The sequence below is a fragment of the Giraffa tippelskirchi genome, chromosome 5 (genome assembly GCF_054371585.1).
Source record: "Giraffa tippelskirchi isolate mGirTip1 chromosome 5, T2T-mGirTip1v1.2.pri, whole genome shotgun sequence".
Classification (NCBI taxonomy): domain Eukaryota; kingdom Metazoa; phylum Chordata; class Mammalia; order Artiodactyla; family Giraffidae; genus Giraffa; species Giraffa tippelskirchi.
Genome location: NC_137279.1, coordinates 170,517,947 through 170,542,574, shown reverse-complemented (window position 1 = coordinate 170,542,574; position 24,628 = coordinate 170,517,947). Strand labels below are relative to the sequence as shown.

At 41.1% G+C, this 24,628-nt stretch overlaps 1 protein-coding gene across 8 annotated transcripts in view; it reads left to right on the top strand.

Annotated features, from left to right (window-relative positions):
• The window catches only part of ELAVL4 (ELAV like RNA binding protein 4), a 151,799-nt gene that overhangs the window by 30,337 nt on the left and 96,834 nt on the right, over positions 1-24,628 (top strand). For 2 of the 8 annotated variants that reach the window (XM_081485570.1, XM_081485567.1), the window contains exons 1-2: positions 1,710-1,777; positions 9,128-9,327. The exons of 4 other annotated variants lie outside the window; for them this stretch is intronic. In XM_081485570.1, coding sequence (XP_081341696.1) covers positions 9,325-9,327 — 3 coding nt within the window. In that variant the 5' untranslated portion in view covers positions 1,710-1,777; positions 9,128-9,324. Of the gene's footprint in view, positions 1-1,709; positions 1,857-9,127; positions 9,328-24,628 lie in introns of those variants that run through there. 2 more of the 8 variants (XM_081485571.1, XM_081485566.1) reach the window with 2 other exon arrangements.

The window sequence follows — 24,628 nt, the reverse complement described above, 5'->3', positions numbered from 1 at the left end:
CTTTAATGATAATGGCTTTATTTATCTAGTGCTTCACAATACCAGTTACTGTTAAACTTATTTTATATAAGTTCTGTTAAACTTATTTTATCTCTTTTAATTCTCACAATGACCTTATCTCCCCTTTTATGCCTTGGAGAGATCCGTGTCTATAACTGTTACTGCACCCAGACGGCCTGCACTATGACATGCTAATCTGCTGTGATTTGAATCTCAACTCTCTCACTGGCTGCAAGGAGTCAGTAGTTAACTTCTCTGTGCCTCAATTTTCTCTTCTGTGAAATAGGATAATATTTATAAAGTGCTTAGAATAGAGCTGGCATTTCATATATAAATATTAACATATACTATGTATATATGTATCAGTTGTATGTAAATTGATACATATTAATTATGTATTAGTGTTAGTAGTGTTGTTAGTGGTGGTCGTGATGACAGTGATTACACAGAGACAAAGTCACATGCCTTCAGAGGCCAGTCAGGTAACATCAGTAAACATCTTTCCTGTCTTAGGACTTCAGTAACATGCAGCCAAGGATAAGCTGGAAGAAGTAATAGGATATGTGGAGACCTAGAGTGTGTCTTCTTAACTTTCCTTTAGGATTGACTGGTTTGACTGAATGACTGGTCTACCATATGCCAAGCTGTGTGATGAGTGTTTTACAAGTAGTTCCCTTAACAGTCCTGCTAGTGAGGTGGTCTGTTTTACAGAAAGTGAAAATTGCTCAGTCGTGTCCAACTCTTTGTGACCCCATGGACTATCCATGGAATTCTCCAGGCCAGAATACTGGAGTGGGTAGCCTTTCCCTTCTCTAGGGGATCCTCCCAACCCAGGGATCAAACCCAGGTCTCCCGCATTGCAGGTGGATTCTTTACCAGCTGAGCCACAGGGAAGCTCAAGAATACTGGAGTAGGTAGCCTAGCCCTTCTCCAGTGGATCTTTTGGACCCAGGAATGGAACCGGGGTCTCCTGTGTTGCAAGTGGATTCTTTACCAACTGAGCTATCAGGGAAGCCCATTTTACAGATGTCAAAATCAGAGCTTACTTGCCAAGTAGTAAGTACCAGAGAAACTGGTACTGAATAAAGACAACAGAGGCCCAATTCCAAAGCCAGTAGTACTCTTTTTTTTTTTAATTGGAGATAATTGCTTTACCACGTTGTGTTGCTTTCTGCCATACAAAAACACGAATGTCATAATTATCTATATACCCCCTCCATCTTGAATCTTCCTCCCCGCTCCCAGCCTACCCCTCTAGATCATCACAGAGTGCCAGGTTGGGCTCCCTGTGTTATATAGCATCTGACCATTATATGCCAATAAAAGTAGTACTCTTTTGACCCTGGTGTATGGTGTAGAGGTTGCTCGGCGAGTGGAACTGAGGTAGGCATCCTACAGGCCATCTGTTGGCATTGTCACCTTATAGATGTGCTTTCTTGCTGATCTGCTTTTCTAGGTGGTGGAGTCAGGGCAAGTGAAAGAAGGAAGGTGCCTGTGTTCCTTGCAGTCTCCCTGGAACGTCTTCAAGGCCCTCCTTATACAAATCACACGTCCTGCTGACATCACTGTCTATGCTCCATTCTCATGCCTGACACAGGATCCTGTGTTGGTCACCATGCAGGTTATGGCTGTGTTTGTGTTTGTGTTACTCACTCCTTTGTGAGCTCATAAGGGTTGGGCCCTTAATTCATCTTTTCATCCCCTGCCACACCTGCACACTGGTATCCATTGAATGACATCTGCTGGGTCTGAGTTCTGCTTGTGTCCATCTCATCAGGTGGTGAATTCAGGCAATCAGTTTACTGTCTGAGATTTTTGGTTTGCCATCTTCAAAACTGGGATAATAATTGTCACAGGTTAGATTACCTAGGAAGCAGACTCTCAGATATAGTCTAGCATGCAGGAGGTTTATTAGGGAGTGCTCTTGGGATCATTGCCAGGGAGGGGAAGGGAGGTTAGGAGAGAGGAAGAAGCAGGATCAGGCAGGGGGAGAAGTGGGGCTGCAGTACAGTCTCAATAAAGGCCTCAGGCAACCCCAAGAGGATCTCTTGAGATAGCCCTTCAAAACCGTCCTAAGTCAGAATAAGAGTGCCAGGTAGTGCCAGGTCTTCATATTGACCAGTCAGTGGATGTGAGGTGCCCCAAGAAGGGGGCATGACCTTGGGAGAAACAACTCTCTTCAGTCAGCTGAGGGCCATCTATGGGACTGAGACCTTCAGTCCTGAGGGCGTATCTGGGTGGCTTATCACAGCCTCCACAGCAGAAGCAACTTCCAGGGTCGTTGGAAAGCTGATACATACAAAAGCATACTCAAAAGTGCTAAGCAAATATAAGGTTTTAGTTGCTGTTAATATTATATATAATATATATAATAGTAATTATATATATAATTGTATGTGTATATATGTATAATATATATACTATGTATACATACATAATAATGTACTAATATATAATTACTATTAATATTTATATATATATGTATTGGGGAATCAGTAAATATTTCTTCAACTGAGTTTAGTCTATTTTCTTAGAGTAGGGTCTCAGAATCAGGAAGTCAATGTATACCCTTGTTTTTATTCCTCTCACTTCCCCAAAGACACCCTTTCCCCTCTCTCTTTTGTTATTAATCTTGTCTTAAAAGTGCTTATACTGTCTTATTTTTAAACCTCTAGGGTTGGTTTGATTTGATTTCCTTTCCACTGAAATGACTATTCTGAACTCTGACCTTAATCCGGGATGGTTAGAGCAGCTGGAAGCACTTTCTTGACTGTCTATCTATCTTCACACTTTATATCGCATACAGGCTCAGAGAAATTCTAAGTCCTGGTGCAGTTTTTAAATATTGCTAACGTTATTCCTACCAGTGAGGTTAATTAAACATCATTGAGTGCTGGCTCTAGCATTCCCAACTTTGTACTGACCCTTAAGTCAATTCTGTCAGCTTACAGGGCTCAGACACGAGAACACCTTGGCAAAAACCGTCAGTATGGAAGATGAATGTTCCAGAGATCAAGAATATTGAGCAGCTCTGAGTCAATTCCAGGGACCAGCTGCTTATAGGAAGAACTGTGTATGGGAGTTCAAAGGTGTAATACATTCTTGATTTCACACACACACACACACACACACACAGATTGCTTAGGCAGTTATTCTACGAATTTCATCATATGATTTCTCTCAAACATGCACTCATGAGAATATATTTCTAACTCACAAATCTCACTGTCACTTCCCTGCCAAATATCTTCTGTAGCTCCCTAACATCTCTACCATAACATCTAAAGTAATAGGAAAGCTCTTTTAGTTCTCTGTATATATCAGGATCTTTTATATCCATGCCATTTCTTTTCCCCAGAAAACCTTCTCACTATTATGCATTCTTGAGGTCTCAGTTCAAATGTCATGTCCACCAAGCGGCCTTCCCTGGCTTCCCCACAATGCCGCAACACCTGCCACTCTGTATTGCCATTCCTCCCAAATTGTGAGCCACTGAATGGGAAGGAAATTAATTCATGGACCTGACAGAGAAGTGAGAGGATGAGGGTGGGAGAGAATGAAACAAGTTATATGCAAAACCCTTTTAGTTAAAACTTATGTTCTGTAGTGTCAGAACTCAATTATGTATATGTATAAAAGTGTGACATAATATATCTGATATTTGATTTTGTTCTTGGTTTTAAGAAGAACCAAGAACCATCTTTTGATCCAAAGATTAGAAGAGCTTCTAAGGAAAGGTGTTCTGACAGAGGTAAAACTTTCCCCTGACTGCCCTCTTGTGGAGGTGTTAAAAGAGCCCAGAGATGATAGATAAAAAACATAAACCTTGTTCCCCAGGTTGAGAGAACAGTGTTCTGGATTGTTCATTGTTCTGTGTACTCAAGCTGCCATATGTAGGTAATTACAGATTTTTAAAGAATTAGAGTATAGCTAGACTTGCCTCAAATGGAATTCAGTTTGTCTCTGGTAGATCAGATGGTTTCTTGAGAACATTAAAATATCCAGTGTGAAGGTTAATGAACAGCACATGGAGAAAGGCCATGTGTGATAAGAGAGGTCACTGGTGGATTTAAGTGTAGATGCACACCAGCTTTCACTAGCATGTCTTCATAAGCTGAAGGAAGCACTGTTAAGCAAGAACACTTTAGGTTCTATTTCCCCTAGACCAGTGGCTCTAGCCATGCCAAGAATCATCTGCTGAGCTATGTTAAAACACTGATTTCTGAGCTTCTAATTCAGGTCTGATTCAGTGAGTCTGGGCCAGAGCCTTAGGAATATGAATTTTAGTGAGTACCCTGTTGTGATTCTAATGAATGAGACCCCACATATCTTTCAGTGGAGGGGGGTTTTGTAGAGTTACGTATATGCTTTTCCATAACTAGGGCAACTTTCTGTAGAAGTCATGATATTCTGACCCGTCATCCCATATAGTGTACTTTTTAGCCCTCATGCCCTGATTTTTGGCTTGAAAGACATGGTGGTGTTCGTTTCTGTACATGGGATTCCTAGTTAGAATTAGTGTTTGATCTGTAAGTATGGGACAGTTTCCCTATCTCCTTTCCTCTCTTCCTCCCTTTCTTTGTACCCACCCTCCTGTCTACCTGTCTATCTATTTACCTTTGTACCTGCTTACTCATATTATGGACTAACCTATGCTCTGTGCCTTGTGCCAAGTGAACCACAGGAAGAGCCAGCCTTTTGAAACAGAGGTTACCCAAGATTTGGGCATTTTTGATGGGGAAAGATGAAAGGCACTGGCTAGGAAAATAACTTCCCCTGGAGAATAATACCAACTACCATTTCTTGGGTCCTGGTGCATACAAGGTTTTGTTTGAGCCCTCCAAGCATCTCTGGTGGGTATGGGGTTTGATTCCAAACATTATTTTGCCCCTCCTACCATCTTCTTGCATTTCTTTTCCATGGGGATGGTCTTGATCCCTGTCTCCTGTACAATGTCACGAACCTCTTGTCCATAGTTCATCAGGCACTCTGTCTAACAGATCTAGTCCCTTAAATCTATTTAGCATATTTAAAAGCAGAGACATTACTTTGCCAACAAAAGTCCGTCTAGTCAAGGCTATGGTTTTTCCAGTGGTCATGTATGGATGTGAGAGTTGGACGGTGAAGAAAGCTGAGCGCTGCAGAATTGATGCTTTTGAACTGTGGTGTTGGAGAAGACTCTTGAGAGTCCCTTGGACTGCAAGGAGATCCAATCAATCCATCCTAAAGGAGATCAGTCCTGGGTGTTCATTGGAAGGACTGATGTTGAAGCTGAAACTCCAATACTTTGGCCACCTGATGCGAAGAACTGACTCATTGGAAAAGACCCTAATGCTGGGAAGGATTAGGGGCAGGAGGAAAAGGGGATGACAGAGGATGAGATGGTTGGATGGCATCACTGACTCGATGGACATGGGTTTGGGTAAACTCCGGGAGTTGGTGATGAACAGGGAGGCCTGGCGTGCTGCAATTCATAGGGTCGCAAAGAGTCGGACATGACTGAGCAACTGAACTGAACTGAACCGAACCATCTTCTTGAGGCTTCTCCTTTGCCCTTGGACATTGGGTATCTTTTTTTGGTGGGATCCAACATTCTCCTGTCAATGGTTGTTCAGCGGTTGGTTGCAATTTTGGACTTCTTGTAGAAGATGAGAGCACACGTCCTTCTACTCTGCCATCTTGGTTCTGACCCGCCTTGGGTCTCAGCTATGAAGATAACACAGCCCTTATGGCAGAAAGCGAAGAGGAACTAAAGAGCCTCTTGATGAAAGTGTAAGAGGAGAGTGATAAAGCTGGCCTAAAACTCAACATTCAGAAAGCTAAGATCATGTCATCCGGTCCCATCACTTCATGGCAAATAGATGGGGAAACAATGGAAACAGTGACAGACTATTTTCTTGGGCTCCAAAATCACTGCAAATGGTTACTGTAGCCATGGAATCAAAAGACTCTTACTCCTTGGAAGAAAAGCTGTGACCAACCTAGACAGCATATTAAAAAGCAGAGACATTACTTTGCCAACAAAGGTCCATCTAGTCAAAGCTATGGTTTTTCCAGTAGTCATGTAAGGATGTGAGAGTTGGACCATTAAGAAGGCTGAGTGCTGAAGAATTGATGCTTTTGAACTGTGGTGTTGGAGAAGACTCTTGAGTGTCCCCTGGACTGCAAGGAGATCAAACCAGTCAATCCTAAAGGAAGTAAGTCCCGAATTTTCATTGGAAACTGAAACTTCCAATACTTTGGCCACCTGATACAAAGACCTGACTCATTGAAAAAGACCCTGATGCAGGAAAAGACTGAAGGCAAGAAGAGAAGGGGATGACAGAGGATGAGATGGTTGGATGGCATCACTGACTCGATGGACATGAGTTTGAGCAAGCTCCAGGATTTGGTGATGGACAAAGAAGCCTTGCGTGCTTCAGTCCATGGGGTCACAAAGAGTTCAACACAACTGAGTGACCAGACTGAACAGACTGACCATTTCTTGAGCACATACTAGGTGCCATGTAATCTACAGGGCTTTTTAGGTACATTATCACTAACCCAGCAAAGTAGTTCACAGGTGAGAGAACTGGAAGCTTAAAGAAATAATGTAATCATTTAAGTTGTCCAGAGTCACCAAGTTTGAAACTATAAGTTGAATCCGGGTGTGTCTGACTCCAAAGCTTGCTGCTTGCTTTCTCTGGATTAACAATATCTCTAACTACCTTCAGATGGGCACCAAAGCTCATCAGCCTTTTCTAGGTCCATCAGTTAGTTTCTTTCTCATTAAACATAGAATTTTAGGTGAAAACTCCATTTTCAAGGAAGTAAATTAGCAAATCAAGAATTTCTCCAGGGAACTGCTACTAACATCCTCTCAGTTTTTGGAAAATCTAAAAATCAGTTGCATTTAAGCAAAGAGAATTATGCTTACCGTGTTTTTTAAGAGGTTTCTGAAAGTTGTTTAAGGACCAAACTGGACAGCCATATTTCTTAATTTTGTATTTTGTGGAGAACCTGCGGCATTGTTGGCACTCCTAAAAGGTCAATAGCAAGTTGTTTGATATTTCAAGTTAATTGTGAATCTCTGCATGTTTGCATAGCTGAACCTTTATTGCTAAAGGTCCCTTATAAATGTTGCATTGCCTTCAATGTTTGAGGCTGCCTTGAATGCCTTGTATGCCAGTGGAAATGCATTTGTTGCAATGGAAAAGCATTTGATTTAACACAGTATAGTTCATTTTCCTTTAGTCATCAAAACATTAAAAAAAATTAAATTTCTTTTTTTATGACTTTGAAAGAAACATGTTCAAGTGTTTAAAATTAGGAAAATATAAAACAGTGTATAAAGAAGATGAAAGTGTTAGTCGTTCAATCATTCTGACTCTTTGCGACTCCATGGACTGTAGCCTGCCGGGCTCTTCTGTCCATGGAATTCTCCAGGCAAGAATACTGGAGTGAGCAGCTATTCCTTCTCCAGGGGAACTTTCCAACCCGGTGATCGAAACTGGATCTCCCGCATAAAGATGAATCACCCATAATCCTCTCATCCAAGAATAATGGTTGCTGCTGCTAAGTCACTTCAGTCGTGTCCAACTCTGTGCGACCCCACAGACGGCAGCCCACCAGGCTCCCCCGTCCCTGGGATTCTCCAGGCAAGAACACTGGAATGGGTTGCCATTTCCTTCTCCAGTGCATCAAAGTGAAAAGTCAAAATGAAGTCACTCAGTCGTGTCCGACCCTTAGCGAACCCATGGACTGCAGCCTACCAGGCTCCTCTGTCCATAGGATTTTCCAGGCAAGAGTACTGGAGTGGGTTGCCATTTCCTTCTCCGAGAATAATGATAGTAATAGTTAAAAAAATGCTCTTTGAGTAAGGTGTGCTTACTGTGTGTCAGCCACTGTTGTGAGATAGGTGAGATAATCCTAACTTTGTAGATTTGGTAACTAAGTCTTAGAAAGGTTAAATAACTGTCCTCCTGAGTGGCAGGTACTGTAGCCTGGATATAGCATTCTGGTTTTTTTTCCTAGGTCCAAAGCTAATGCTTTCTGTGCCTCTCCCATGTAATCACTGTTAACATTCTAGTATGTTCCTTCCAAGTCATTTTTATGCATATTTTTAATGTCTGAGATCATACTGTGAACACAATTTTTGACCCTCCTATTTTCACTTAACATAAGGGCATAAGCGTTTTTGCTATATAATCTGGCTCTGCCTTCCTCTCTGACTTCATCTCATACCTGTCTGCCAGGTTTCAAGATCTCATGCAGAGTACAAATCTGATGAACTGAGGTTTAAAATGCTTCCATCCCTTAGTTGTCCCAAGTTCTTCCTCCATCATTGTGATGTATCCTCAGTCATCCTGGTAAAATATTTATTAAGTGACATTCTGTGAAAATAAAAAAACTGTCTTATAGGAATTTTTAAAATTTAAAAAAAAAAAATGGATGTCCAATTCCAGCCACACTGACCTGTGTGTTCCCGGAAAAACCCTGGAGTGCTCCTGCCTCAGGACCTTTGCACCAGCCACTCCCTCTGGATCAGCTGTTCATGTCTCAGCTCTCAAATTGTTAGTTTTTTTCCTCATCCTTTAGATCCAAGCTTAAATCTGTAGGTTTTTCCTGAATGTCTGTCTCAGGTAGGTCCTGTTCTCTTTCTTAGCCCTTGTGGGTTTCCTTCATGGCACCTGTTACAACTTACTATCAGTTTATTTTATTTGCCTTTGTATTGTATGCTCATGTCACCTTCATCTTTGTAGGTCTAGCCTTGTATGGGCCTAACATGATTCTATACTGAACACGTTTGTATACATGTGCATGTGTGCATGCTAAGTTGCTTCAGTTCCACGTAAGTTCCACATAAGGGTACCAGTCACACTGCACCCTTGCTAGTGTGATCAGTTTCAAAAGTCTTAGCTAAGTATACATCTGTGAAACCATCCCCTCAGTAAAGTGGTTTTAATATAAAGTGAAATAGACAAAAAAGAAAAGTATTAGCTTTTTTGATAGGTGACTCAAATGATGCCTGCACATTATAGATATCCAGACATTTTTGTTGAATGAATAAAGGAATCTCACTTGATAAGGGGATGATATAAATTGACACGTGGCCGGAGTTTCAAGAACACCTGAATTCTTTTCTCAGCCCATTTTCTTATCAGGTCACACAGAGATGTGTAAGTGCAGAGAGTGATGGCAAGCAGAGGTGCACAGCCGGGCCCCGTCTTCAGTCCTGGTAACCTGGGCTGGACCTTGCAGAGGATTCCTTTTGCTGGACCTACGGGCAGCCAGAGCCTAAAAACAAGGTTGCCCCCTTTCCCTTGACCCTACATCTGCATCAGAATGGTGAGCAAAAGAAGACTATTGTTCCTGGTATAGACCTCTCCAAATGTCATTTCGATATCATCTCCTTAACAGATGAGCTACTATTTTTATTTATTGTATCAAATTAAAAAAGACTTTAAAAACTGATAATATTTAATGCATGGCATAGTAAAAACTTTACCCTCTGAGACTGTGAGCCGATAAAAAGCTCCTGAACCTGACTGGATTTATTCCTGCAAGCCTCTTTTTCAAGTGAGCAGTGAAGGGGGAGATAAAACTGGAAACCTGCCCTCATCACTGTTGTTTTCATGTCTGTGTTTTATAAACTAGTCATGAGGTTAACATCTTATGGAAAAAAATCAAAATAACTTTTTGGCCAACCCAATATTTTCCAAATGTTTTTTAGTCAATTTTAAGCCCTCTTATGGGTAACTGTTCACATATTTTGTCTGAGTCTATGTTGATGTCTTTTGTAATATATTTATGTGAGTGCTTTAAATAGTAAAAGCAGTAATCCTGTTTTATATCTGTGGCAAATGTTTTTCCATCTTATGTTTCTTATAATTTTTACTGTTTTAGTCTTATTAAGCTTTTAAATTTACATGTAGTCCATTCTGTCAATTTTTTTTCTTGTTAGTTTCTTTTAAACTTAGAAAAATCCCAGATTGGATAAATGGTTACTCATATTTTATTCCTATTTTATGCTTTGATGAGTATGTCTGGTTTAGAAGGTGCTTTTTAGTTGTATAAAGGAACATTGAAATTGTTTGAGTTGTAAATACCTGGTCCTGTAGTACCTTCCCCGAAATTGGTGTAAATCTTTTTTTCCAATTTGGCTTTGAAAAAAAATAGATTTCAAAAAGAGGTATGTCTAGATAAGCTTTAGAGGTATTTCTTTGTTTAGTTCCTTGGAATCACTCAGCTTTTTTTATGCTCTCCATGCTAACTCCTGGAATAGTATGCAGAGGAACCCTTTAGCATACTAACATAATAAGGATGCTTTTTATGGCTTAAGAGATCTTGGGAATCCTTGGGAAATTGTTCAGTGACTCTCTGCAATGGAATTAATGTGTTTAAGCCAGAAGCCTGAATTCTCTGTAAGAGATACATTTTCAGAGCTCTTCTTGCTGTGAGCTCTACCACCCCTCCCTCCTGCTGTCCAAGGAGTGGTGCGCACTTGCCCCCCGCCCCCCACACTGCCGCCCCAGATAATTAGATCGCTGCCAGTGTTCCTTTGTTGCTTGTTTTTCACAGACGGGAGGTTGTATTTTATTCTAGAGGGCTGGGGGCTGCTGTGGTGTCAGTGCATTGTCTCAGGAGCTCCACAGATCCAAGGCTGGTCCTTCATTATGAACACCTCAAGTCACTCCCTGGCCTTGGCTATTCTTCATCTAAAGGGAGAGACTCCCAAAGGCAGGTTTGGTCCTTGAGTCAGGAAGATCCCCTGGAGCAGGAAATGGCAACTCACTCAGTATCCTTGCCTGGAAAATACCATGGACAGGGGAGCCCGGCAGGCTATAGTCCGTGGGGTTGCAAAGAGTCGGACATGACTGAGCAACTGAGCGCACACACACACACTGATGTTCTTACCTGTTTTTCCAAAGGGAGAGTGCTGGTACCAAGGAAGAGGGTGGGTGTAGAGGGAAAATCAATTATCTTATTGGCTTAAAACTAAAGAAAATGAGCCCACACTTTAAGGATATTTATTTTATCATCCATTATTTTCCTTAGATAGACCTTGTTGGAGCAGGAGATTCTTTTCCTAATCACTATACTGATTTGGATCCCCAAAACAGCCACCCAGAAATGGAACTCTGAAATATGATTTATTTTAAATTAATGTGTTTTCTTATTTAAACCAGCTTGGTGTAATAAGGAAACAGAGGCACAGAGAGGGTTAGGGATTTAGCCAAGATGTTACTAACTAGACACAGCTACTTAGTTACAGAGTAAAGATGCTTGGTGTTCATGTCTTCCATGCCAGGACTTTCTATTGCTTCTTTTCTCACAATCTCCAGAAAAGTATATTTTACAGCTTTGGCAATGAACAACAAACAGAATACATCTAGCTTCTATTTTTAAAAATTCTTTGCTAAAATGACCCACTGAGGACAGATCATTTTTATTTTTGTGAATTTCTCCTTAGTGATGTGATGTAAATTGTAACCACCTGAAGTAGACGCTGACTTTTCTACATAAAACTTGCTGTAGACTAAATAATGTCTAAAATTATGTCTGAAATTTACATGTTGAAGCTCTTAACACCCAGTGTGACTGTATTTAAAGATGGGGGTTTTAGGAAGTATTTGAGGTTAAAAGTGTTAGTCACTCAGTCGTGTCCAACTCTTTGCAACCCCATGGACCATAGCCCACCAGGCTCCTCTGTCCATGGGATTCTCCAGGCAAGAATACCGGAATGGGTAGCCATTCTCTTCTCCAGAGGATCTTCCCCACCCAGGGATCGAACCTGGGTCTCCTGCCTACAGGCAGATTCTTTATCGTGTGAGCCACCAGGGAAGCCCACTTGAGGTTAAATGAAGTCATAAATGTAGGGTCCTAATTCAGTAGGACTGGTGGCCTTATAAGCAGAGGAGGAGAGACATCTTTCCCTCTCTCTGCCATGTGAGTCCACAGCCAACATGAAAGTGATCGCGTCTATGAGCCAGGAAAATCACCATCATCAGAACCCATAACACCTTGATCTAAGGCTTCCAACTTCCAGAACTGTGGGAAAACAAACTTCTGTTGTTTAAATCACTCGGTCTATGATATTTTGTTATGATAGTCCAAGCTGACTAATATACAGGTTTTATTGTCTTACTAAATTCTGGTTCTTAGACCCAGCAGACCTGAGAATTACAAGATTATTTAGAATGATCTGTGGTTTTTTATTTCTCTGTTTTTGTATTCCGTTTTTGGCCACGCCATGCGGCATGCAGGATCTTAGGTCCCCAACTACGGATAGAACCCACACCCTCTGCAGTAGAAGCATGGCATGTCAACCACTGGACCTCCAGGGAAGTGCCATGATCCATGTTTTAGAAAAAAATTGTTCTGATGGTTTCTTTGATGCTCTGGGTTCCTTTTGTGGATTTGAGTTGTGAATGCTTCAGAGCACTTGCTTTATTTGTAAGAAATAGCTTTTTTTTTTGACTGGTAAGAAATAGCGCTTTTTTTTGACTGGCAATGTCTTGGCTCACTGATGGGTGGCAGCTGACCTGTCTTCCATTAAACCAGGAGTAAAAGATACATTAGCGTCATGATGTCACTGCAGCCAGAGTTCTTTGCTATGCTCAGAACTCACTGCTGGGCTCCTGAAATCACTTAATTAAAGATAAACGCACATAATACCTGAACAGCATTATTGTGCTGGTTTTGTCTTCCCTGCCATGCTGAGTTATTAATTCACATTTGTATAAAACATCTGAATCATAGAATTCTTTTAGGAGGTCATCCCTTCTCTCTGTAGACCAACTCTTCCACACGCATCTCTAATGAAATTCTGAGCTTCTCATCTACCTCACCACAGATTTGGTACCCTCACACCAGTGGATCCAGCTGATGTCAAAATTGGAAGCAAATATTTAATAATCCAACCTCAGACAAACTATGAGATCTAAAAATGTGTGACCTTATGCCTCATAAAGTTCTTTTTTTAATGACTGTATTAGCTCATTTAAAAAAAAATTTCCCTAAATTTGTATGGAAATATAAGAAACCTCGAATAGCCAAAGCAATCTTGAGGAAGAAGAATGGAACTGGAGGAATCAACCTGCCTGACTTCAGGCTCTACTACAAAGCCACAGTCATCAAGACAGTATGGTACTGGCACAAAGATAGAAATATAGATCAATGGAACAAAATAGAAAGCCCAGAGATAAACCCACGCACATATGGACACCTTATCTTCGACAAAGGAGGCAAGAATATACAATGGAGAAAAGACAATCTCTTTAACAAGTGGTGCTGGGAAAACTGGTCAACCACTTGTAAAAGAATGAAACTAGAACACTTCCTAACACCGTACACAAAAATAAACTCAAAATGGATTAAAGATCTAAACGTAAGACCAGAAACTATAAAACTCCTAGAGGAAAACATAGGCAAAACACTCTCCGACATAAATCACAGCAGGATCCTCCATGACCCACCTCCCAGAATATTGGAAATAAAAGCAAAAATAAACAAATGGGACCTAATTAAAATTAAAAGCTTTTGCACAACAAAGGAAACTATAAGCAAGGTGAAAAGACAGCCTTCAGAATGGGAGAAAATGATAGCAAATGAAGCAACAGACAAACAATTAATCTCAAAAATATACAAGCAACTTCTGCAGCTGAATTCCAGAAAAATAAACGACCCGATCAAAAAATGGGCCAAAGAACTAAACAGACATTTCTCCAAAGAAGACATACAGATGGCTAACAAACACATGAAAAGATGCTCAACATCACTCATTATTAGAGAAATGCAAATCAAAACCACAATGAGGTACCATTTCACACCAGTCAGAATGGCTGCTATCCAAAAGTCTACAAGCAATAAATGCTGGAGAGGGTGTGGAGAAAAGGGAACCCTCTTACACTGTTGGTGGGAATGCAAACTAGTACAGCCACTATGGAGAACAGTGTGGAGATTCCTTAAAAAACTGGGAATAGAACTGCCATATGACCCAGCAATCCCACTGCTGGGCATATACACCGAGGAAACCAGAATTGAAAGAGACGCGTGTACCCCAATGTTCATCGCAGCACTGTTTACAATAGCCAGGACATGGAAGCAACCTAGATGTCCATCAGCAGACGAATGGATAAGGAAGCTGTGGTACATATACACAATGGAATATTACTCAGCCATTAAAAAAAATACATTTGAATCGGTTCTACTGAGATGGATGAAACTGGAGCCCATTATACAGAGTGAAGTAAGCCAGAAAGAAAAACAACAATACAGTATACTAATGCATATATATGGAATTTGAAAGATGATAACGATAACCCTATATGCGAGACAGAATAAGAGACACAGATGCATAGAACAATTTTATGGACTCTGAGGGAGAAGGTGAGGGTGGGACGTTCTGGGAGAATAGCATTGAAACGTGTATATTATCATATGTGAAACAGAACACCATTCCATGTTCGATGCATGAGACAAGGGCTCAGGGCCGGGGCAATGGGATGACCCAGAGGGATGGGATGGGGAGGGAGGTGGGTGGGGGGTCCAGGAAGGGGAACACATGTAAACCCATGGCTGATTCATGTCAATGTATGGCAAAAACTATTACAATATTGTAAAGTAATTAGCCCCCAACTAAAATAAATAAATTTATTAAAAAAAATTTTAATTGGAGGATAATTGCTTTACAATGTTTACAGTGTTGGTTTCTGCTATACAACAATGAGAATTAGTCATAATTATATATATATATATATATATATATTCCCTCCATCTTGAGCCTCCCTCCTATCCCCCCACCTCATAAATTCTTGAAATAAAAGAAACCCTGTCCCTGGTCTACAGGTGTTAGCAGAGTGGTAACGCTACTTTCATAATGTTAACCATCTCTGAGGACGGACAGGCTCCTTGGATCACTCAAGGCTCTAGAAACCAGGAAACAAGAAAGAAAACCCACCCACATAGCTAGTGAGCACCTCTCACATCCTCCTACAGACATTGTTCTCCAAATGCTATTCAGTAGAATAATCAGTTAAACCTTGGTGAGTTGCAGTGATGCTTCAGGTCCATTCAGATGACTATATTTGGTTCCTAGACAGGGTTCCTAGACAAGGTGGAAGCAAGCAGGGTACAACCACAGCTCTATTTAACAGCCGATGATGTTGACCTAAAGCAAGGCTTGAGGATTCCACAGCAAAGCTCTGTGACTATGAGCCACCCTAAAAACCAACCAGCTCCCTAAGAATTATCTGGTCCACTGCCAGACACTGGGATCAAGAGGAGAATTAGACATGATCTGTGGCCTTGCAGAGCTCTCAATATAGTGGGAAAGAAAGACCTATAAACCTATCATTACAGCATGAAAAGTGCTGCAAAAGTGGAAAGGAAACAGGGGAGGAAATAGGAACAGAGAGGAGGGTACTTAATACATATTCTTAAAAACTGGCCAAATTAAGTTAAAGAGATAAGACATTGTGACCATGTAAGTTACCTTTTAGATTCTAGGTAACCTTCATAGTTTCTAATTGCGATGAAGAAAACAAATTTTGATATATGTCTTTTAAACTTTGAATTTCAGCATTTTCTCAAGTATTGGCTTCTTAAAAACTTCTTTCTCACCTTTTTTGTAGTTAGAATGGACTGGAGAGGTGGATGTGTGTTTTCAGTGGATGCTACCTTGGGTGGCATGGATGAAGCCAGGTGCAGAAGAACGCAGCTACTGGCTAAGGCCACCTGCAGAAGAAAGCCAAGTGGGGAACCTCAGTGTCCAAGGGATTCAGTTGTTTGTTTTAAGAGTCATGTAAAAACCTGGCTTTTGGGGTCCCAGCATGGAAAGCACAGCATTGGGATTCTGAGATTGATATTTGGGCATTAGGCAGGTAGAGATTGTAAGAAAGTCTGTCCACTGGAGGCAGTTGGAGGATTCTGGTGCTGAGATCAGTGGAAAATGGCAGAGGCCAAGCAGCCTCAGTCAGGGGTTCTGTACATCAATCTGTCTTTTCCTCTTCTTTAAAATGGTGATAGTTTGGTCTGTCTGATAGTTAAAAGAGATAAATGAAACTCACATGCTTACGGACACTGGTCCTTGAAAAAAATCTAACCTTCCCCACCCTTCCTTCCTTCCCATACCCCCTTCCCCTGCCTTCCTGCACTACTCATTTTCACTTTTCAGGAACTTGTAGTCAGTCAGTTCAGTCACTCAGTCATGTCCAGCTCTTTGCAACCTCATGGACTGCTGCATGCCAGGCATCCCTGTCCATCACCAACTCCCAGAGCTTGCTCAAACTCATGTCCTCCAAGTCAGTGATGCCATCCAATCTTTTCCAGCATCAGGGTCTTTTCTAAAGAGTCAGTTCTTTGCATCAGGGGGTCAAAGTATTGGCACTTCAGCTTCAGCATCAGTCCTTCTAATGAATATTCAGGACTGATTTCCTTTAGGATGGACTGGTTGGATCTCCTTGCAGTCCAAGGGACTCTCAAGAGCCTTGTCCAACACCACAGTTCAAAAGCATCACTTCTTCAGTGCTCAGCTTTCTTTATAGTCCAACTCTCACATCCATACATGACTACTGGAAAAACTATAGCTTTGACTATATGAACCTTTGTCGGCAAAGTAATGTCTCTGCTTTTTAATATGCTGTCTAGGTTGGTCATAGCTTTTCTTCCAAGGAGCAAGTGTCTTTTAATTTCATGGCTGCAGTGACTTGGAGCCCAAGAAAATAAAGTCTCTCACTGTTTCCATTGTTTCCCCATCTATTTGCCACGAAGTGATGGGACCAGAAGCCATGATCTTAGTTTTTGAATGTTGAATTTTAGGCCAGCTTTATCACTCTCCTCTTTCACTTTCATCAAGAGGCTCTTTAGTTCCTCTTTGCTTTCTGCCATAAGGGTAGTGTCATCTGCATATCTGAGGTTATTGATATTTCTCCTGGCAATCTTGATTCCAGATGTGATTCATGCAGCCTGGCATTTCACATGATGTACTCTGCAAATGAGTTAAATAAGCAAGGTGACAATATACACCCTTGACGTACTCCTTTCCCAATTTGGGACCAGTCTGTTGTTCCATATCTGGTTCTAACTGTTGCTTCTTGACCTGCATACAGATTTCCCAGGAGGCAGGTAAGGTGGTCTGGTATTCCCATCTGTTGAAGAATTTTCCACAATTTGTTGTGACCCACACCGTCAAAGGCTTTAGTGTAGTCAACAGCTCATAGTACACAGATCTACACTAAAATATTCTCTACAAAATGTACCAATAAGGCTTCTAAGGGAGGTGGAGATACAGTAAATTCTAAGACACTTAGTGTGGTATTGCCATTTGAATAAATGGAAGGAAAGGTTTGCTACAATAAACAAACAACCCGCAAATCTCAGAGACTTAACAAGGTTACTTCTTACTCGTACCAGAGTTTGAAGAGACTGTATTGCTGAAGAGGCTGTGTTGCTCTCATTCAGGACCCAGCCCCTCCCATTTAGTGGCTCTGCCTTCCTTTACTGGCTGGGAGTTTTCCTTGGTACCTCTGCATCTACTTAGTAGTCAAGAATGAGAAGATAAAACATCATACAGAAGTTATTTATGGACCAGGCTTAGAAGTGTTTGTTTCTACCCACATTCCAATGGCCAGAACCCAATTAACTCAGCCCCACTGTTGCCTAGCTGGGTGGCCAGGCAGGAAGGGAGACAAGATTTGGTGGACACGTAGTAGTCCTTGCCCCATGGCCAGAACTAACTAAAATTGGGCAAATTATTGGGAAAGAAGTGAATAACCTTCTCTCATTGAAGCTCTATAAGCAGAGTCCAGTGACCCTTTGTTTGGGATATGCTGTTGGGGTGGGTGGGGGCCTTGGAAGCCAGAAGAATAAGAGGACATTTCTCTCTGTGAGATTCTCTGATTTGGTAAAGCAGCAGAGAATTGGAACCAAATTACCTAGCTGAATTTCTGGTGCCTTAAACTGAGTTCTTGGAGTAGAAATAGAACACTGAATTTCATTTCGTAAATTGTTCTTCCAGCTTGATGTATTGGAGGTTTTTAGCACGCGGGATCACACCTGGCTGCCCGCCACCTTCTGCCATTGCAGATACGCTTACAGGAAGCTGTAAGAGGATCTGTTTCTGATGCTGGCGGCATCTTACTAAAATGCTTTTGCTGGCATCATGGAACAGGAGCAGAATTCAGCTGGGACCAATAATGAGGCTATTTAGAAAGTTCTTTCCTCCACCACCTGACAAGGCAGATATGGTGGGGATTTTTCCACTCTCATTCTGTCGATGGTGGCCGAAATTAGTTCAAGACCATCAAAAGTGTTTAGACCTTGAGAGCTGAAGTCCCAGACCCATAAAGAGGACAAATCCTCTTTTTCCTATCTAGTAAGAGAAAAAGAAACTCACCCCAGAAACTCCCAACACAAAGGTTTGTCACCTATTTGTTCTTTTAACAGACTTCGAAAAAGCACAGCCATGTGTTAGTTTGGAAGGAAAAAAAGTATTGGCCTTTGTTTAAAATATTTCTAGATAACATTACTGTGGCTGATGCTATTGCCCCATGAAGTAATATTAAATTGAAATATTTTTTTCTAAGCACTTGCACTTCTATCTTCTCATTTAAAACTCCTGGCTATTATTGTATGAGCTAGGGATTTCATGACTTATTCCGATTTAATAGACAAGACTACTTGAGGTTCAGAGAGATTAAGTGACTTGTTCAAGGTCTATGAGATGTGAATCAAGATTAGTACTCAGTTATCTACACTTCCAAACTCTTTCGCTAGACCACAATTGGTTATCTTAGCTGATGCTTTTTCTTTGGGGTGGAGGGGAAGGGGTGGTGGTGTTACAGCCCACTTTATAACAGGTTCCCTCTATATGTTGACCCATTCATCCATCTGGCCATCCACAAACTCTGTAGCAGGCATTGTGTTTGAGATACAAAGATGAATGAGGGTCTTTGCCTTCAATAAGTTCACAGCTTAGTACGGGAGACGGTTGTTGTTGTTTAGTTGCTAAGTCTGGTCCAACTCTTTGCGACCTCATGGACTATAACACACCAGGCTCCTCTGTCCATGGGATTTTCTAGGCAAGAATACTGGAGTGGATTGCCATTTCCTTCTCCAGGGGATCTTCCAAACCCAAGGATCAAACCCACATCTCCTGCTTGGCAGGCAGTTTCTTTACCACTGAGCCACCTGGGAAGCCGCTAGGGCAGATGCACATGTAGATAAATAAGTGATGGATACAATTATATGTGAAGACCCCAGGGTATGATGGGTGTGTACATGGGAAAGGAGCAGGATTGGACATACAGTGAAAGCGTGGCTAGTTCTTTCTGGTAAGGTCAGGGATGGTGTCACAAAGGGGGTGACTTTTGAGCTGACTCTTAATTACTATCAGACACATTAAGGGCTTGGGGGACATCCCAACCAAGGGCACCAGTTTGTGTGCAGAAGCATAAGAGATGGAGAGAATATGGCCCATGTATGGATATTCTGGCATATTTGGGGATGATTTGGAGAGTAGTGAACTCTGGGGGGTACCTGGCAACATTGCTGGGCTAAAAGTGAGGGATGACATTCTATAATGCTTGTATTTACTGGTTTCCTTGGGCCCATAGTGATATCTCAACTCTCTAAACTTAGGGAATGTTTTGGGTCTGACCTACTAGAGGCTTCCCTGGTGGCTCAGATAGTAAAGAATCTGCCTGCAGTGCAGTAGACCTGGGTTCGATCCCTGGGTTTGGAAGATCCTCTGGAGAAGGGAATGTCTACTCACTCCAGTATTCTTGCCTGGAGAATTCCATGGACAGACGAGCCTGGTGGGCTACAGTCCATAGGGTTGCAAAGAGTTGGACACGATTGAGCGACAAACACTTTGACGTCAATTCACATAGTCTAGTCCTTGATTGTGCACTCTCTTGTCTTATTCTGTCCTTATGCCCATAAGTAAGCTTGGCCTCCTTAGTGTAATGGTAAATGTTCAAAGATCCTGAACCATGTCATGTTCTTGCTGCATCCCCTATCCCAGAACTAAGAAAAGTACATTGTGGATGCCAAGGAATTGCTTAGTGGTTTGTAAATCTTCAGAAATCAAGCAGTTAACTCTAGGGAATATTCATAGGGTATGACATCATGAGGGGGGAAGCATGTGGCTTTCAGTTCAGTCAGGTAACCCAGCACTGTGGCAGTCATGGGGACATAGATGAACACTGGCTTTTGCCCTAGAAGAGCTCTCAGTCTTGAGTGGAAGGGAGACATGGAAGGCAGTCATTGCAATTCCATGAGGAATGGAATAGTCTTAGGGACAAGTTCTATGAGATGTCAAAAAGGGAACTGTTAATTCTGCCTGGGGGAAATTGGGAAGCTTTGCTGTCTGCTCCTAGTCTGATATAATCTCTCAAGGCAGGAGATTTGTGTGCCTTGTTTAATGTTGAATTCCTAGTGTCTGGCACATAGTAGGTGCTCTGGGAATTAATACTTGGACTTGATATTGAGGGGTGAGTATGTGTTCACCAAGCAGAAGAAGCAGGGGAAATTGTGATCCAGGCAGAGAGAATAGCTTGTACAATGATACATACACAAGTATACGGTTTTTTACCTAAATGTTGTTTCTTTGAATGTAATTCCAGAGAGTGTTCTTGTAGAGTGTGACTATCAGTGGACTTTCTGGATAATGGCCTTTCTTTTTCTGTTGTTGTTTTTGACCACATGCTCCTCACATATTGCTGTGCTAAGTGTCTTAGCAAGGTTGACCATAACCAGCACATATTCACCAGGGACTTTGTCAACATCCTAAGTAGGTATCAGATTAAGCTGGTTTTAGCTAATGTGACCATGTAACCTGATTTGCCTTGGACAGTGCTGATTTATGCCTATTGTCTAAGCATAGTTATTAACAAAGCCTCCTTGTACTCTCAAGTGTATCTGAGTTTGATCAAGAGAAGGAAGGGTTCCTTCTCTCAAGCATCAGTCTGGGAAAGTGGTTGATGTAGAAAATCCCACCACCAGATTTCAGGGGCACTGATTCAACACTTATTTAACAGATATTGATTGAATGTGATTCTATTCTGAATACTCCAAGAATCTCCAAGGATGACCAAGACATGGTTTCTCCTTGGCCCTTATTTCAAAGTGATGATTGCTTATATCCTGTCTTTCTCATGGTTGGTTGTGAGAATATCACAATAATACTCTGAAAATGTTTGTTGAATGATTATAATGAGTCAGTGTATGCATACTTAACTCTCTCTTCCTTAGTTGCCCTCATCTGTCAATGCAGGGATAACAGTAATAGTACCTACCTTATAAGATTATTGTGATATTAAGTGAGTTAGTGCATGTAAAGAGCTAAGACTGGTGCCTGGCATATTACTTATTGAACATTTATGCTCAATAGATAGTAGTTTTTATGTGAAAGCACTTTGCAAATGAAACAGAACTACCTATAGCTTTATATAGCTTAAAAATGAGAAAAACATCTATTTGAAAGCTTGGCTTAGGGAAGGTTGCATTTTTCAATTTATTCAACCATTTGATTATGAGTCAGATATGATCCTACCCTTAAGGAGGTTAAGCCTAATAAGAGAAACAGACATGCAAAAAAAAGACTATGAACTTACCCATCTTTGTGTCATGAAACAATGGTTTATAATTTGTGGAGCCTGTTATAGGTCTGCTGGGTACTCCTTTATAGACCATTCATTGAAAATCTCAGTACAAGAGGAGATGGACATTTAATCAAGGAAGCAATGTAGTTAGATTGAAATTTTAGAAAGGTCACTATGGTTGGTAAGTGGGATTCAGTCAAAACTGGAGGTAAGACTATGTTGATGATAATAATCCAGGAAAGAGATGCAAAGACTTGAACCATGACAGTAGCACTGGGTGTAAGAAAAATTAAGGAGATATAATCTACACAACCAAGCAGTTGGCAGAATTCTTGGGAAACTTTTTTTCTCAATTTTTATTTATTTGGCTGCACTAGGTCTTAGTTGCAGCGCATGGGATCTTTAGTTGCGACCAGCAAACTCTTTGTTGCAGCACATGGGCTCTAGTTCCCTGACAAGGGATCAAACCCAGGCCCCCTGCATTGGGAGCATGGAGTCTTAGCCACTGAATCACCAGGGAAGTCCCAGGACTCGGGAAAACTACAGACAGCTTTTCTCAACAAAAAGAGGTATATCTTGAAGGATAAGATAGAGACACCATTTTTATTTTCCAAGCCCCCTCTGGGTGCTTGTAAAACCTGTGTTGTCTTTGCTATTAATTATTGAAGTTTATATTTCTGTAAGTGAATAATGACTGGAAAGTGGATTAATTGTGAAGCTATAAGGTAGGTAGAAAGTATAAGAGAAGTAAGCACTATTACCCTACTTCGCTGGGGAGCCTCAGAAGCTGAGACTTGCCATTTGGAGTATCAGATAACAATTGTTGTTGTTCAGTAGCTAAGTCGTGTCCAACTCTTCGCGACCCTGTGGACTGCAGCATGCCAGGCTTCCCTGTCCTTCACTATCTCCCGGAGTTCAAACACATATCCACTGAGTCAGTAATGCCATTCAACCATCTCATCCTCTATCATCCCCTTCTCCTCCTGCCTTCAATCTTTCCCAGCATCAGGGTCTTCTCCAGTGAGTCAGCTCTTCACATCAGGTGGCCTAAGTATTGGAGCTTCAACTTCAGCTTCAGTCCTTCCAATGAATATTCAGGATTGATTTCCTTTAGGATTGACTGATTTGATTTCCTTGCTGTCCAAGGGACTCTCAAGAGTCTTCTCCAGCACCATATTTCAAAAGCATCAATAATTTGGTACTCAGCCTTCTTTATGGTGCAGCTCTCACATCTCTATATGACAATTACAAAATGCTTTAAATTAGATGTAATAGATAAGGAAACTTGGGCCTAAGGGTGGTAGCTTTGGTGCTAGAACCCAAGTCTTCTGACCCTCAATTCACCTTTTACCCACAATATTATCATTTAGACTAGACTAGGTTGGTTTCCTCACTGGTTTCTGAGTTCTTCAGAGTGCCCAGGAAGTACGTGGGGGCAGGGTATAGATATTTAATGGGACCCAATCTTCCCCCCACCAGGAGACCTGCACCATTTTACTTGTTATGTGTTAGGGATTTTCCTAAGATTTTACTTTGAAAAATTTACTTGCTGGAAAAAAGTTTGAAAACAAATCCTCTGGAGTTACAAACTGGCTAGAAATAGCATGATAGTCCTAGTGCAGAACTATCTTCTCTCTTTTTAAACTAATTATATACCTGTCCATCTGTATATAATGATTTAACTTTACTGACATGTACATATGCATATTAAATATTAATCAATGTTACTGTCCATATAAGTAGTTATATTAGTTACATGATATTTAGAGTACACTATTAATTCTCCTAAGCACTTGAATTTCCTAGAGTTTTTTCAGAGTTGTGGTTGTTTGGAGCTTGGGAATGTGAGCAGGTGATGAATTTATACTCCAAGCTGTAACATCAGCAGCACTTTCCTCTTTTCCATACTTTCTACATCATCCAGGCCTTATTGGAGTTCTCTGTGATTGAAGACCTCTCCAGCTATAGAAGCACAATTTCAGTGTGCAAACCCTCCCATTATACTCATTAAATAAGGTTGCAGCCAGAGCATCTCCCCCTCTAGCAATAAAATAATGTCTCCGTTGAAAGCTCATGGCTTCAGCTCATGGGTTTATTCTAAAGAGAGACTTCCACTTTATAGAGTTTCTGATTTTAGTCACTTGAACATTTATTAGAGGGGGAAAGATCATTCTTTAGCAGAGATATCTCACTTCAGAAAAAATGATTTTGTGCAAGGGTAGATTCCAAAAGTTAATTTTTTTAGAATCATCTTTGAGATTCATCTATTTATCATTTATTTCTGAGAGGCCGTATCTTCACCTGCCATGTGAATATATTCATTTTACTTTAACAAATATTTAGAGTGCTAACTATGAGACAGCCACTGTGCTCCGTTGGAGGGAAACAAAGACAGATAAGAACAATCCTTGCCCTGGAGTACCTTAAAAACAGCTCCAGGAGACAGACCTGTAAACAACTGTGGTAATTCTCTGGCATGAATTCTGTGGAGGCAGGAAGAACAAGCGGCTATGAAAGCTCAGATAATGAAGCAGCTAATTTTGCCTGGTGAGGCTGAAGCCTTGAAGGATGGGTATGATTTTTTCTAGGGAGAGAAGTCATACCAAAAGGAATGAAATAGCAGGGGGAAAAAGCATGGGATAGAAAGGCCAAGTGATGTAGGAGATTAGAGTGGCCAGCTTAGAGTGGTGTATATGGAAGGGAATTTCCCAGAGAAGTCAGAAAGCTTAAATGAAGGTCAGATTATAAGGAGTCTTGAACGTCATACTGCATAATTGTATTTGATATAGGCAGTGAGAATCATGAAGGTTTTTCGGGTTAAAAAGTCACAGAACATAGATTGAATCATATGAACTTGACAGGATTTGACTGCTTTTGACCTAGAAAAACAATTTCATATGTTCAACCTAATATAAAAAATAGTTAACATTTTGAGTACTTAACAGTATGTCATAAACCTGAAATACATGCCTTACTTCCATTATCTCATTTAATCTTCACAACCTCAGCTTGTTGTCCTCGTGTCAAGTATGATAACACCAAGA